Here is a 15,543-nt window from a genome sequence, read left to right as displayed (position 1 = left end):
CGCGAACTCATTTGGAATTTTAGCCTATTATGAAATTTTCCAATTTGACTTAGACTTAGGCCTTTCCTTGGACCCCAATTTACTTATTATATGACTTATTCACTTATTTACCAAATCCAATTGATGTCCATCATGTTAATAGCACGTAAAATATTATAATTAGCCTACTTGGCACCACGAAATCCTAAATTACTTAGCGAAATTTTTCGGGGCCTTACATTCTCCCCCTTTAGGATCATTCATCCTCGAATGAGGAGTAGAGTCCGCTCCAAGCGCTTAATATAATATATCTCTTTTCCTCACATACCTCAAGTCCCTAAATTTTGACTAACTCCCAAATTTTTCAGAAATTTCGGCAGAGTCTCCTTTGTAACTAGGCCTATCCACCTGCCAGAGAATCACTAAAATCGTCCTAACAATACATCCACAACTAGACAAAGCACTACAATGTATATATCAATAATACTAATCTTAGCATTACAAGCACTACATTATCATAAGGATACCTGGACATAAACTGCACATTCCTAAATCCTAATACCTTTAAGGTACCTTTCAAGTTAAAACCAATTGCTATACAATCAAGAGAAAATACCTTATTTCCACAACACTCTCGGCCTTCAATGTGGCCTCTTATACTTACAAACTTCGCCATAACACATTCACGGAAACAATCTCTACCCCCAAACTTACCTAACAAGGATGACAAATAGATATCCTTCATAGGCCAACTATCCATTACCTCCACCTTCAGTAATTTCCACCGAAATGATGCATAAGGGATTTTCAACTACATTCTTAGACATAGACATATGAAAACACAGATTACATGAAGAACAATGATGGGGAAACATCATACTCATAGCGTGGCCTAATGTGAACTACACTTATTTCACCTCCATTATCAATTCACGTAACATCTTCAGGGGGAAAATATTGAGAACAGCCCATTCACCTTTCTAAACTCTAAATCTCTATGCGAACACCCACGCTAAAACTTTGATGACCTTCAATAATTACTCTAAGATGTGCTATCACAAACTAACCATAAAAATTACCGATTGAATATATGTTATCACACGGGGATACTTCTTCTTTGACATGTTTGAACCTTCAATACCAATATATTTAATACAATGAGGAGCAACGGAGTTCAAGATCAGGCTGGAATTATTCAGGAATCCATTAATGTGCTGAGTAGAGTATTTCATGAGGTTATATGCTAAGAGACACGAAGATTACTACTAACAATACTGACATGGTTAATCATAGAGACGACATCAATTATTAGACAAATGAGGCAATATGGGTAACTAGTACATTGGCAATAGGAATCATTAAGGAGGAATATTCAAGTATGTGACCCAGTCATCTCTTGGAGTGTAGGGAAAATCCGTTTATCAAGAATGAGAATACTCTGGCACCTTGAATGCGATATGGGTTTCAAAATAAAGTTGAATTACACCCCTAACGTTAACTGACACAAGAAATCTATGCTACAAGCCCATGAGGATGAAAAGAAGTTGAACACTTATGAAATTATCATATTTCAAATAGCTTAACCCTTCCTGATAGTTGATCCTATATGAGAGAACTAAAGATACGACAACTTGTCTTCCAAATCAATATGTTCATGATATGTGCAAAAATCTGAATGTATTTAATCTCAACCTTTCACGAGTGAGACCACATAGCTAGGACATCTTAGTATTGGGATGAAATCATGTATTGGATAGAGGGGTTCTAATGGTTAACATGATGCTCCGGGGAGAAAGACAACTAAAACTCCAATCCACCCAGGGAGGTGGAATGCCAAGGATAGCAAAACTCCCCACACATGACAATGACATAGTTAATGATTCTACAAGTCGAGTGTGTAAAGACAACAGAACCCAATAAGATAGCATAAAATAATCATGGAAGGTTTGCGGATGTTCATGATGAGTTCTCCATGGATTTTGACTTGAGAAATACCCAGATGCTAATGAAAGACAGGAAAATATGAGAAGCAGGCATTGTGTTATGATAAAACCCAAAGACGCATTTGGTCTTGACAAAGAGACTATTGAGGGTCCTCATGAGAAATGAAGTGTTATAGTGACACATAGAAGGGCACGTTCTCTCATGGTTATCGAACAGATGCTGGGAAACTAGCACAATGAATTCACTAACTAAGGAACACAATTAATGCATGTTGTGGAGGTATAAAGAGAAAATAAACATTTATTATGAGCTGGACATGCCTCTGCTATACTATCTCCCAAACAGCAATACAAGACCACGTCATGCGCGACCATAATCCTAGGAACAAAGTGGGCTACTTACTGCGGGATGTCCCACGTGGACACGAAAGTTATACTAAGATGGAGACACAAGATCTTCCTATGATGGAGATGTGAGGATCTCAATTTTCAGAGAGACACAGTGACCATTTCGATTGACATACACTCATATGATAGGTGCTGATGTATGCTCTTATGTTACTTGACAGTGAGAAGGTTTCGTGATGATACTCGAAAGAGAGTAGAGTGACTGTTCAAACCATAGAATCCATATACACCAGTGAGTAAAAGAGTTACTCGAGAAGGATCGCAACAATGTGATGCTTTACATGGAACTTGACACCACATAAGTAAACTTTACGACGGTGCATGCATAGGTATAAGTGAGTAGATGTTGTCCATTTAAATTAAGAGATGTTGTAAGAAATTTATCGGGTATAGTCCCTTGTTTAGAATTTAGGAAAGAAAATGAGAAGTATTAATAGTGTTATAACTCACTTCAAAAACATAATTATAGAGCTCAATTCCATAATGGGTTGTAAGTAAGAGAACTGTGATCAGGAGGCTTCATGAATAATACGTCTCGTTCAAAGAGTCGATACATGCAATGTTTTGTGATTCAACATCTTGTTAAGACCGTGTTTATGAGAATTCTTCAATATAGGTGCACATATACAAAAAGGAAACCGTGCGGTGCTCATAATGATATAGCAAGGAGTGACTTACTTGGTAACTTTAGATTGGCGGGACAATGCCTTAACTGATGCACCCTGACTCCACATCTGTAACATACATTGGTAACATACTGATATACTACATGATCTGGAGGTGCAGTGACATTAATAGGAACAAGGGTACTCCTTTTAGCAACAAGTTCTACCAATCCCTCCATGGCTCGATACATTCTCCTAACAAACTCTTGGGCAATCTCCCTCAGATTCAATGGTGGGGTCATTCCCTCCTTACTACTTCAAACTCATGGATTATGGTATCAAGATTACTCATCTTGAGAATAAGACATAGCAAGGAAATTAGCTCCCTATCTTGGGCTCTACCGCACGATTTGGAGTATCAAAGAAGGGTGAAATTCCTAAATATCTGAATAGCCTCCAACTTATAGATGTGGTCGACAACACACCGATAAGAAGGACTCTACTAGATATGGCTCCAAGACATCCTAGGACACTTTAAAACCTTAGGCTCTGATACCAAGTTTGTCATGCCCCAAAAATCGAGGAGCGAGACCGGCGCTCAACCGAATAAACCCGATTGAGCAAGCCCGTTAAATTTTATTCTACCCAAACTAATTCATGAATAAAGAGGAGATGAACTCCATTAATCATACTTTGTAAATATATCATTAACGATTTCCATTTCATTTCCATTAGCAACTTCGTTCATAATTTTCAAAATATAACAAGTTTTATACATCTTTGCCAAATATCAATATCTCTATCTTAATTTCAATACCCGACACCACCCACAACCTGTCTACGGAGCCTCTAAATACAACTGAAGAGTGTAGACATGTAATTTTTTACCCTCCCCGAATTTTTACACATTTTAGCTTTTAAATATTTAGTTCAGACCTAACATTGCAATTTTAATTAGGTTTGACCCTTTTACTTTATTTTCTCACAAAAAACAAAAATTACAAAAAATAGTTTCATTAAGGTTTTGTAGTCATTTTTAATCTTGAAAAAAAAATAAAAAATAGGTTTGCTTTAAACGGTTAATGTTATTTTAATAGTTGTTTTCTTAAGTAAGATTAAGTAGTATTTTTAATAATTTATCTTGTTTGATATATTATTTTTATATACAAAAAAGAGGAGGGAATATAATTAATTTTTTTTGACTAATTTAGTCTTGCTTGTAGCCCAATTAAACCAATCTCTTAACTCATTAACTTAAAATCCCAAACCTAGACACCCATTTAGCATAACATACAAGAAAAATAAAAATAAACCTAGACCTAGAAGTTGGGCATCAGTCTTTTTTTTACATTTTGGAGACCTTTCATCTTCTCAAAACACACTTCGAACGGCTACTTCGACTAAATTTCAACAGAGCTTTGACTTTTTTTTAACTGATTCGTTTGTTTTGGGCTGGAGACAGCCGCATGCATTAGAGATAGAAAGGTCGATAATTGGTCTTATGGTTAAACGTCGGCATGGGTGGAGATGGGGTTGAGGGTGACGACTGTGGTGGTATTTGGTGCGAAGAAGCAGCAACCGCTGCTTGAAGGGTGTTGGAATGGAGATGGTTGTTTGGTTCAGGTTGGTGGGGTTAGGTCGCTGCTTAGGGTGTTCAAGGGTCAGAGAATCTGTTTAGGGGTGTTCGTAGTTTGTTTGAGGGCTAGTTGACGGCAAGGTCTTGTTTCGGCGAGTAGCATGGCTGGTGAGGGGTGGTGAAGGTTGTTTGACGACGAGAAACGGGGTGGTGAATGGCGTTGTGGAGAAGAGGAGGCTAGTTTTTGGTTTTCTCAAACTGATAGAGAGGGAACGTTCATGGGTGTTTGCTTAGGGTGAAGAAGAAGCTCTTAGGGTTTTATCCAAAGTTCCATGAAGAAGAAGGAGCCTAGCGTTCTGTTTCTCCTCTCAAAATCTGATGAATGACTGCCTTCTCTTGTGTGTTTTGAGAAGATGAAAGGTCTCCAAAATGTAAAAAAAATGGTTGATGCCAATTTCTAGGTTTAGGTTTTTTTTTTTTTTGATTTTTCTTGTATATTATGCTAAAGCAAATAAAACAACATAAACAAAATAAAAATCGAATAAAGCAAACAAAACACATAAAAACCTCAACCGAATATCCTAAAAAGCCAACAAGATCAAGTACTAGCTCGAACCTGCAACTCCCCAGCGGAGTCGCCAGAGATGTCACACCCCTTTTTGCACCTCACTAACCCTCTTAAAATAATAAAAAGATTTTGTAAAGCTCAAAAGAGTTTTCAAATTTGAAAAGTGACAAAATTGTGTTCAAAAGGATTTTTTCAGAGTCGCCACCTGACTTTGATTTCGGTGTGTCAGGTCACCGTTTTTTTAAAAATATTTTTTTTTTTCAAACCACTTAAGACTCCAAAACTAAGTCTGCACCAGAGATTCGGGTAAAGGGGTTCATTTGACTCGGGGAGAAATTGTTTGGTACTCCCTAAGTCCCGTAACTAGTACGGTTGCGTACTCGATCAAGTTGGCTTTTAAGATATTCAAATTGAGGTAAAAACACACAAAAAGAAAATAAACAATCAAAAGAGGCTCGATGTCGTCCCCACCTAATAAAACAAAAATAAAAGAAAAAATAAAATATTATTCTATGCTTTCTCGAACCGTTCGGTCTTTGGCCTTCATTTACATTTACTTCGGGGCATTCCCCGGAATAAAATATGTACAAATCCTTCGGGGTATTCCCCGGATAAATTTAACTAAGGGAACTACCTCTCACCTCAAAACTAACAAAAATCCTAAAGTTTGCCTATCCAGGTGTGGTCGGCCTAAGCATATTCCTAGCGAGTAAGTAAGAAAAGGTAAAAGTAAACTAAGTAGGAAAATTCATAGCATGCTCAGTTCCTTTTGATTCTTATTTCATGTATTTAAACCAAACTAGCTCAACTCCTAAATATGTAGGCAAATCAACACTAATGGTCCATGTATTTTACCCCAATTCCCACGTCCCAATTCTTATTCTGCATATCATTAATTCTAACAAATCTAACTTGTTATCAAGCACAAAAACAAAAATTATCACTAAGAAGACTCAATCCAACCTATATGACCAGATTCAAGCATCAAAATATTCAATGACAAATATTATATTCATCACATGCAATTTCAGATTCATGTCATCAAATCAGGCGATAAACTAGAAGAAGCGAGATAAACTAGGCAAAATCGATTTACTTCAACTGCCATGGAGGAACACGTAGAAGCAATAAAATTAGAAAAAGTATGGATAAGAATTGGAAAGAGTATGGCAAATCTAGGCAAAATCGATTTACTTCCATCCCAATCTACTTTGAGACATAACAAAATCAAACACAAATTAGGTAGTTTCAGCTTATTTGAGCATTTTATTAAACACTAGTTGTGCATCTTGATTTCAAAGCTCTTCTACAAGATTTTCTTCATTCCCCAACCCAATCTTTACTTATTTGTGTTCAACAATCTTTCCACAAACTTAATTTGTATATGCATGTATACATAATACTATTACACCCAAGAATCATACCTCAATAACCCATCTTATACCCAAAACTCGAAATTAAAATCTAGTGTATAGAACCTTACCTCTTAGATGAAGATCTTGTGATTGGTTTCCTTGATTCTTGAAGATTGATGAAAGATTGAATGGTTATAATGTTAGGCTTCCTCCTTCCCTCTCTAAAATGCTCTCATATCTCTCTAGATTTAGTATAAAATAGCCTCAAATGAAGCCCCAAAGCTTATTTATCAAAGTGGGTTCGGATATGAAAATTTCCAAAAATGACCCCCGACAGCAGACTTGCAGCATAATCGACAGCATAATCAATTATGCGACAACATAATCAATATGCGACAGCCTAATTTTTTCCCGACTCTGCTTCACTATACGACCCGTATGCGGTCCGCAGAGTCGTTTTGCGATCGCAACATTGATTGCAAATCCAGCCTTTGGTAATTTGTTCATAACTTTGCGTAGGAATGTCCAAATGACAAACGGTTTGAGGCGTTAGAAACTAGACTCGAAGACCTTTCATTTGATAGGTTGTTCATCATATAAAACCTTATATATATTTAGATATTCTCGTCCAAAGTGTATACTTGCGCGAACTCATTTGGAATTTTAGCCTATTATGAAAATTTTCAATTTGACTTACACTTAGACCTTTCCTTGGACCCCAATTTACGTATTATATGACTTATTCACATATTTACCAAATCCAATTGATGTCCATCATGTTAATAGCACGTAAATGTTATAATTAGCCTACCTGGCACCACGAAATCTTAAATTATTTAGCGAAATTTTTCGGGGCCTTACAAAATATATAAAATATGAATATTGTTTGTGTATAATATACATATATCAGAAAATATATATTTTATCGGCGATTATTTTTAGGAGCAGCTAAAAATATACACTTTTCTTTTTTAACTCAAACGAACATCTCTAATAAATTGAATCAGGCACCAACAAGTTTATAATAAAACTAGTAATATGCTCACAACAGATGGGACTAGCATAATTTTTAGATTCTCTTGCAAGGCCATGAGCAACTACATTTGCTTGCCTCTTAACCCAAACCAAAAGAACATTAGAATTTCTCTTTGACAAAAAATGATTATCATATAACAACATTCGGAACTTTGTAAAATCTTCACTTGACGAGTAGCAGGAAAGCACAATTTCGTGGGTACCACATTCAACTATACCTGGACCATCAAAATATTTGAACAACCAACCGAGAGCAAAACACACCCCTAATTTCAACATGCTAGGATTGACACAGTCTTGAAACATCAAAGAAGCTGCAACTACAAAGTGATCCGCTAAATCATATACAACAACCCTACTCCGTTGCACTCTGAACCAAGGAAGATAGCTACATCAATATTTCATTTTCAGGTTCCATGTAGGAGGATTCCTTCTCACTATAAAAGTTCAGAGCTTGAGATAATACATAATTAGGAGGAAAAACTTTACCATTCCACACATATTTGTTCCTCATCACCTCGTGGCGTAAATTATTCGAAGGACGGCACAAGTTTGTCGAGCCTTTAAAAACTGTGAGTCATTAATCACATAGCTAAGAATCTCATCACACTAACCCTATCCACATGCAGCTCGTACTTCCACGCTCCGCATACCTCTCTCGCCTCTCTGCAATCAAGAAAGATGCCCTTTTCTTTATTTTTACACATTAACACCCTTCGGCTTCGAAGATGTGTTTCCATTGAAAATATCACAATAACCACTTTTACAACTGTAATTTGAAAATACATTATTGTTCCAAAACTAATTAAATTTTAGCCATTTTTGATGCGAAAATAATATTTAACAATAATACTTCAACTTAAAAGAGTAGCATAGTCCTAGGGTTAAAAGAGTAGCATACTTCAACTTAAAAGAGTAGCATAGTCCTAGGGTTAGTTTCGCTGATGGTCACTCAACTATGTTTCAATTTCACTAAAGTCATTTAACTATTTTTTGTCATTTAAAAGTAATTAAACTTTCACATTGTCACTCAAAAGTCATTTTGGCTCAAACCCCTACCATAAATATGACATGGCATAAAGTTTAATGAGAAAAATCTAAAATTTAGATCTATTTTTTCCTTAATGTGATTTAACTCATAACCCAAATGGGTTTCAACGGGGGAAAAAACACACACCCCTAATAAAATTAGGTCTTGTGATTTTTTGTGGGATTTTTATCGTACAAATACAATATTTCTTTTGCCTAAACAATTGCAATAGATTGTCTGTGATTGCATATTCATTGTGAAAATAGACTCTTATTAGCTTTATTATTATTCTTGACTTCTTGTATGCTTATGATACATTAATATGTTATGCAAGATGAACATAATACTATTTAATTTCACTAGAAAATTATAAATATGTTATGTGAGTTAGAAATAGTAGTATTTTAACTTCAGTAAAATTATAAAACGACTCGGATGTGGCATACAAAGAAGATAAGAATTTTTTTAGTATAGAATAATATAAATGGGCATTATGTAACAGAAAAGGCAAGAATTATGTAGTATAGGATAATCATTTTAAACTAATGTGAAATTTAATATATTTTTTTTATGGAAAATACTTGGGTTATGAGTCAAATCACATTAAGAAAGAAATTGATCTAAAGTGAGTATAATCCATTTAAGCTTATGTGACATTTACTTTTGGATTTTTCTCACTAAATTTTATGTCATGTCCTATTTATGGTAGGGGTTTGAGCCAAAATGACTTTTAAGTAATAATGTGAAAGTTTAGTTACTTTTAAGTGACAAAAAATAGTTGAGTTACTTTAGTGAAATTAAAACATAGTTGAGTGACTATAGGTGAAATTAACCTCGTAATCCTACTTTTTATCTTTTTCGCTTTTTCAAACTCCAAAGCACGTAAAGGAACGACGCACCTTGAAATGGAATAATTTATCCGTGTCTTTATCTCTACTCAATGAGGAATTCCAAGTTTGCACATCACCAAGACACCAACTTCTCTCTGCTTCCATATCAAATTACCTTTATTCAAGATTTAGTTCAAAATGGTAGAAGTTCTGTTTTCTTGTTTTAAGTTGCACACCAAAACAAGGAAAACTTGAGGGGAAGCTGGTGTCCATATATCTCAATGAAGCAAGATGATTTAATATCTCCCGAACACTACAAAAAATGAACAACACTGAAGCATAACTGAACATGTATAGATAACATCTTGATTTTTCCAACATATTATTGTTTAAGGCACTCAAGACTCTATACAGTGGTTTATGCCATTGGATTCTACGGACATTAAGACTCTATAGAGTGATTTATGCCCAAGGTTTCTACCGATATTAAACATTCATATAGGATTCATCATATTTATTTTTTATGAAATATCTAAAATTATGAAGAAGATAATATCGATTAATAAGAGTTGTAACTGATAATACATGTTTCTATTAATTAGAGAAGATGAGTTGAGTCCCCAAGAAAGGACATTAACAATCATACTACGAACTTTATGAATAGGACCTGGCTCTTACATAGCTGTGTGGAGTGACTCTGCTTCTCAAGGTTACAGAAAACAAAGAGTCTTATCATGAAAACTGAGCTACGCAGACCATCTTTTCAATATTCTACTGAAGGTTCACATACCGAATATTTCATGACAACGAAAACTTGATAGATGTAATAAAGTCTTTGTGACAATTACCTTCAATCAAAAGCAAAAATGAGCTATTTCCTCACAATCTTTGAGAAATTTGACGGTGATAAATTGAATTCTCCATTCCGAGGCCTTAAAACTTCTTTTAACATTATCTCGATTTGCGTGCGCAGTCTGGACGCGTAGCCGGAAAGCTTATATGTGAAAATCTGTGAAAAAAGGTAAATTTTGACTATAAAATGAATTAATTTGACTTCGGTCAACGTTTTGGGTAAACGGACCCGGACCCAGACACATGATTTGACGGTCTCCCAGGGTCCGTAGGAAAATATGGGACTTGAGCGTATGCCTGAAATCGAATTCCGAGATCCCAAGCCCGAGAAATAAATTTTTAAAGAAGATTATTTTCTGAAATTGTTTAAAGGATTTGGAAATGAATTTTGATTAGAACATGTTGGTATCGGGCCTGTATTTTGGTTCCGACGCCCGGTACAGGTCTTATATGTGATTTAAGATAATTCTGTGAAGTTTGGTAAGAAACGGAATCCGTTTGACGTGATTCAAACCTTAAATGCAAAATTTGATGTTTTAAGAAGTTTTGAAATATTTCATTGATTTTGAGGTTTAATTCGTTGTTTAGGGGGTTAATTTGGCTATTTGATCGCACGGATAAGTTCATATGATGTTTTTAAGTTAGTACGCATATTTGGTTTGGAGCCCCGAGGGCTCGGGTGAGTTTCAGATGGGTTTCGGAAGGTTTTGAACTTGGAAAAGATTGCAGGTTTTCAGTTTTCTGGTGTGCTGGTGTGTTCTTCTTCGCGTTCGCGGAAGGACTCTCGCGAACGCGAAGGGTTAGTCAGGCTAAAGGAAATCTCCTTCTATGTGAACGCGAGGCACAGGACGTGAACGCGAAGCCTTGGGGGTGTTTCCCTTCGCGAACGCGAAGGCATTTGGGCCTGGGGAGGGGGAAGGGAATTTTGTGCTACGCGAACGCGGCCACTGGCCCGCGAACGCGAAGGCTCGAGGAGTCAAAGCTCCACGAATGCGAGCCCAATGTCGCAAACGCGAAGGTCACTTAGGCCCAACTCTTCGCGAACGCGACAGGCCTATCGCGAACGCGATGAAGGCATGTCCAGTGATTTTAAAATAGAAGCCAAATCGAGATTTAATCAAAATTTCATAACTTCTTCTTCCAAACTCCAAATTGGGCGATTTTTGAAAGAGGATTTCACCATCAATTCATAGGTATGTAATCTTAGACTCATTTTCTTCAATTTTCATTAACACCCATTAGATTTCTAGGCTTAAAATCATATTCTTAAGGGTAGAAAATTAGGGATTTGGGTAGACTTAGGGCTTTTTGTATAATTGTGATTTAGACCTCGTTTTGGGGTCGAATTTTGGAACTAATTATATATTCGGGCTCGTGGGTGAATGGGTGATCGGGTTTCTGTCCGAACCTCGCGTTTTGACCAAGCGGGCCCGGGGTCAATTTTTGACTTTTTGGAAAGAATGATTGGAAAGCTATAATTAAGCATTGGAATTGGATTGTTTAGCGTTTATTAATGTTATTAAGTCGATTATGTCTAGATATAATTGATTTGGAGCCGAATTCAAAGGGAAAAGCGGTGTTTGAGGCTTGAGTTGGCCGTGGAAGTTCGAGGTAAGTGTTCGATCTAACCTTAGCTTGAGGGATTAAGAGTGGTGGCCTATTTTCTATTTGTTTCTTGTTGAGTACGACGTATAGGTATGGTAGGGAGTATCTATACATTGGTGTCGAGCATGACCGTGAGTCTTAAATTGCACTTTATTTTGTGTTCTTAAATAGTACTACGGATGCTTTAATTGATGATTCTCGATATTAAGCAAGGATTAAGTTTGTTTTCATGGAAATTACTTATGATTGAGTATTGGTGTTAGCTAAGATGAGTAGAAGTTGGGTTAAGATTGGTTATAGCTGTTTTTCCCTTGCCGGGACGTATTTACTTTTACTGTCGAATCCCTTGCCGGGATAGTGTAGCTTATTGTTGGTCCCTTGTCGGGACTCTTGGTATGGTTGTTGCTAAAGGTATATAAATGTTATGTTGGATCGGGTTGCACGCTGCAACAATACTATATTGGGAACGGGTTGCACGCCGCAACAATTTTATGTTGGATCGGGTTGCATGCCGCAACAATACAATATATGGAACGGGTTGCACGCCGCAACTATGTTATGTTGGAATGGGTTGCATGCCGCAACAATGTTTTGTTGGATCGGGCTGCATGCCGAAACAATATTATATTGGATCGGGTTGCATGCCGCAACCGTGATATAAATGGATCGGGTTGCACGCCGCAACAGTGTTAAATGATAGGGATCGGGTTGCGCGCCGCAACAGTGTTATTCTGGTTTTGTTGTAAATCTTGAATTGTTCTCTCATATTTCTCTTAAGTTTCTGCTGGATTTAATATTTCCCACGTAGCATGTACCCCTCCCATGTTAATTGTTTATTCCTGTTTATTTTTCGCTGTATATTATATAACTGCACAGGTTTATCTGGAGTCTGGTCCTAGCCTCGTCACTACCTCGTCGGGGTTAGGTCAGGAACTTACCAACACATGGGGTCGGTTGTGTTGATGCTACACTTTGCACTATGTGCAGATTCCGGAGCAACTTTTGGACAGTAGCACTTGGGGAGCCTGCCTTCAGTGCAGCCAGAGATCCCGAGGTAGTCCTGCAGGCATCCGCAGGCCCGACGTTCTCTTCTACTTTATTATGTACTCTGTTTTCATTAGATTTCGAGATAGATTGTATTTCTTTAAAACAATTGTTGTAGTAATCTTAGTCCGTTCATGATATTGTGACACCGAATTCCTAGTAGAGATGCGTGTTGTCATTATCGTACTGGTCGTGGTTATTATATTAGATTAAGTCTTCCGCTTGATTTCACTTATCGTTAATATCTAAATGTTGGATACATGTTAATTCAGACTATTAAAAAGGGTTAAAACTGAAAGAGTTAAAAAAAATTGCCTAGCTTCTACGAGTAGGCGCCATCACGACTCCCGAGGGTGGGAAATCCGGATCGTGACATTGACGTATATATTCAAAGGCGTATCCAGAATTTTAACAGGATGGGTGTATTACTAAGAAGAGATGGATCTAGAATATAAATTTTATGGGTTCAACCTTTAGTTCTTACGATTGAGCACCCATTACACTTTTAGAATTATAACTTCAATTTTTTAAAATAGTAACTTTCTCACATTTATATCTATTTTCCATGTTGAAAATAGTGGGATCAATTGAACCCATTGACTATGCTACATCATACACTACTACTAGTTTTAATATACACAGTTTGTTTAATCATATAAAATTTTATAGTGATAAAAGAAGAATATGAATTTTAATACAACAACAACAACAACCCAACGTGCTCCCACAAGTGGGGTCTGGGGAGGGTAGGATGTACACAGCCTTACCCCTACCCTAGAAGGGCAGAGAGACTGTTTCCGATAGACCCTTGGCTAAAGAAGGTGAGAGAAGCCCTGGTAGAAAGTAATAACAAGACACTAATTAGAAAACTAAATCGAAGATAGCAGCAGATAATATGAAAGGGTTACTGATAACAAGTAGTGGCAAAATAACATATTTAGAAAACTATTTCCAAGGCAGCAGACGAGAATATGAACAAAGTACTGCTAGCAAACTACAGAAATGCCAATGGCAAGTAACAACGAAACAAGACATGCGAATATAGCAAACTAAGGAAAAAAATGTACTGTACTAGCGCTAATACTATCGAGCTAGAGAAGACAAAGGGAGATGCACGACTACCTACTAACCTTCTACCCTAATCTTCAACCTCCACACCCTTCTATCTAGAGTCATGTCCTCGGTTATCTCAAGTTGCGCCATGTCCCGCTTGATCACCTCTCCCCAAGACTTCTTTGGCCTACCTCTACCCCTCCTCTCACCTCCTAAGGCCAACCTCTCACATCTCTTGATAGGGGCATCTGCGTTTCTCCTCTTAACATGCCCGAACCATCTAAACCTTGCCTCACGCATCTTTGCCTCCACAGGGGCCACTCCCACCTTATCTCGAATAACTTCATTCCTAATTTTATCCAACCTAGTATGCCCACATATCCATCTCAACATCCTCATTTCGCTACCTTCATCTGCTGGACATGGGAGTTTTTGACTGGCCAAGACTCTGCCCCATACAACATAGTCGGTCTAACCACTACCTTGTAGAACTTACCCTTAAGTCTTAATGGTACATTCTTATCACACAAGACACTGAAAGCAAGCCTCCATTTCATCCACCCTGTTCTGATACGGTGTGTGACATCCTCATCTATCTCCCCATCCTTTTGAATTATAGATCCCAGATACTTGAAACTCTCTCTCCTGGAAATGACTTGCGTATCGAGTTTTACATCCCCGTCTGCCTCCTGGGTAACACCGCTGAACTTGCACTCCAAGTATTCTGTCTTGGTCCTGATCAACTTGAAACCCTTAGACTCCAGGGTATGTCTCCAGATCTCCAGCCTCTCGTTAACGCCACCTCGCGTCTCATCAATCAAGACTATGTCATCCGCAAATAACAAGCACCAAGGCACCTCCCCTTGAATGTGACGTATCAAAGAATCCATCGTCGGTGAAAATAAAAATGGGCTAAGTGTTGATCCCTGGTGCAAGAATAGGAATTTCAATGTACAAAATATTTGAAGAATAAACCAAACAAAAAAGAAATAAAAAAAGTACTTAATTAATATGCAAAAAATAATACCAGATACGCCCATCTCCCGTTGGCGTCTAGTTCTAGAAAAAAGAGAAGAAAAAAATAACAAGATTGACATATGATTTGAACTCACAACCTCACCTAGAGAGATACACCCAATAATCATCACATTTTATAATATTTTGAGCACAAGTGCACATACAGATGTTATATAACTGTTTGATATTTTGATATTTCCCACATAGCATGTACCCCTCCCATATTAATTGTTTATTCCTGTTTATTTTCCGTTGTATATTATATAACTGCACAGGTTTATCTGGAGTCTAGTCATATCCTCGTCACTACCTCGCCGGGGTTAGGCCAGGCACTTACCAACACCTGGGATCGGTTGTGCTGATGCTATACTTTGCACTATGTGCAGATTCCGGAGCAGCTTTTGGACAGTAACACTTGGGGAGCCTACCTTCAGTGCAGCCAGAGATCTCGAGGTAGTCCTGCAGGCATCCGCAGGCCCGGCGTTCTCTTCTACTTTATTATGTACTCTGTTTTCATTAGATTTCGAGACAGATTGTATTTCTTTCAAACAATTGTTGTAGTAATCTTAGTCCGTCCGTGATATTATGACACCAGATTCCGAGTAAAGATGTGTTTTGTCATTATCGTACTGGTCTTGGTTAT

General features: G+C 37.3%; 2 protein-coding genes across 2 annotated transcripts; both read right to left on the bottom strand.

Moving 5' to 3' along the window:
- Window positions 1–13,604: 13,604 nt before the first annotated feature.
- On the bottom strand, window positions 13,605–14,282 carry LOC138868585 (uncharacterized). Its single transcript, XM_070146143.1, has 2 exons — window positions 13,961–14,282; window positions 13,605–13,663 (listed from the first exon to the last, which is right to left on the bottom strand). The coding sequence occupies exons 1-2, from the start codon at window positions 14,280–14,282 to the stop codon at window positions 13,605–13,607; spliced, it is 381 nt and encodes a 126-aa protein (XP_070002244.1).
- On the bottom strand, window positions 14,279–14,773 carry LOC138868584 (uncharacterized). The gene has a single exon (XM_070146142.1). The coding sequence runs from the start codon at window positions 14,771–14,773 to the stop codon at window positions 14,279–14,281; it is 495 nt and encodes a 164-aa protein (XP_070002243.1).
- Between the last annotated feature and the right edge of the window lie 770 nt (window positions 14,774–15,543).

The sequence above is a fragment of the Nicotiana sylvestris genome, chromosome 5 (assembly GCF_000393655.2).
Source record: "Nicotiana sylvestris chromosome 5, ASM39365v2, whole genome shotgun sequence".
Classification (NCBI taxonomy): domain Eukaryota; kingdom Viridiplantae; phylum Streptophyta; class Magnoliopsida; order Solanales; family Solanaceae; genus Nicotiana; species Nicotiana sylvestris.
This window is presented reverse-complemented; position numbering and strand designations above follow the sequence as displayed.

Bases quoted from the DNA above. Each gene is read 5' to 3' on its own strand.
- LOC138868584 (XM_070146142.1), bottom strand. From the start codon at position 14,773: ATGGATTCTTTGATACGTCACATTCAAGGGGAGGTGCCTTGGTGCTTG.
- LOC138868585 (XM_070146143.1), bottom strand. From the start codon at position 14,282: ATGAGGATGTTGAGATGGATATGTGGGCATACTAGGTTGGATAAAATT. The intron at 13,664-13,960 runs GTTAGTAGGTAG...ACTTTCTACCAG, and splicing joins GTTGAAGATTAGGGTAGAAG to GGCTTCTCTCACCTTCTTTA.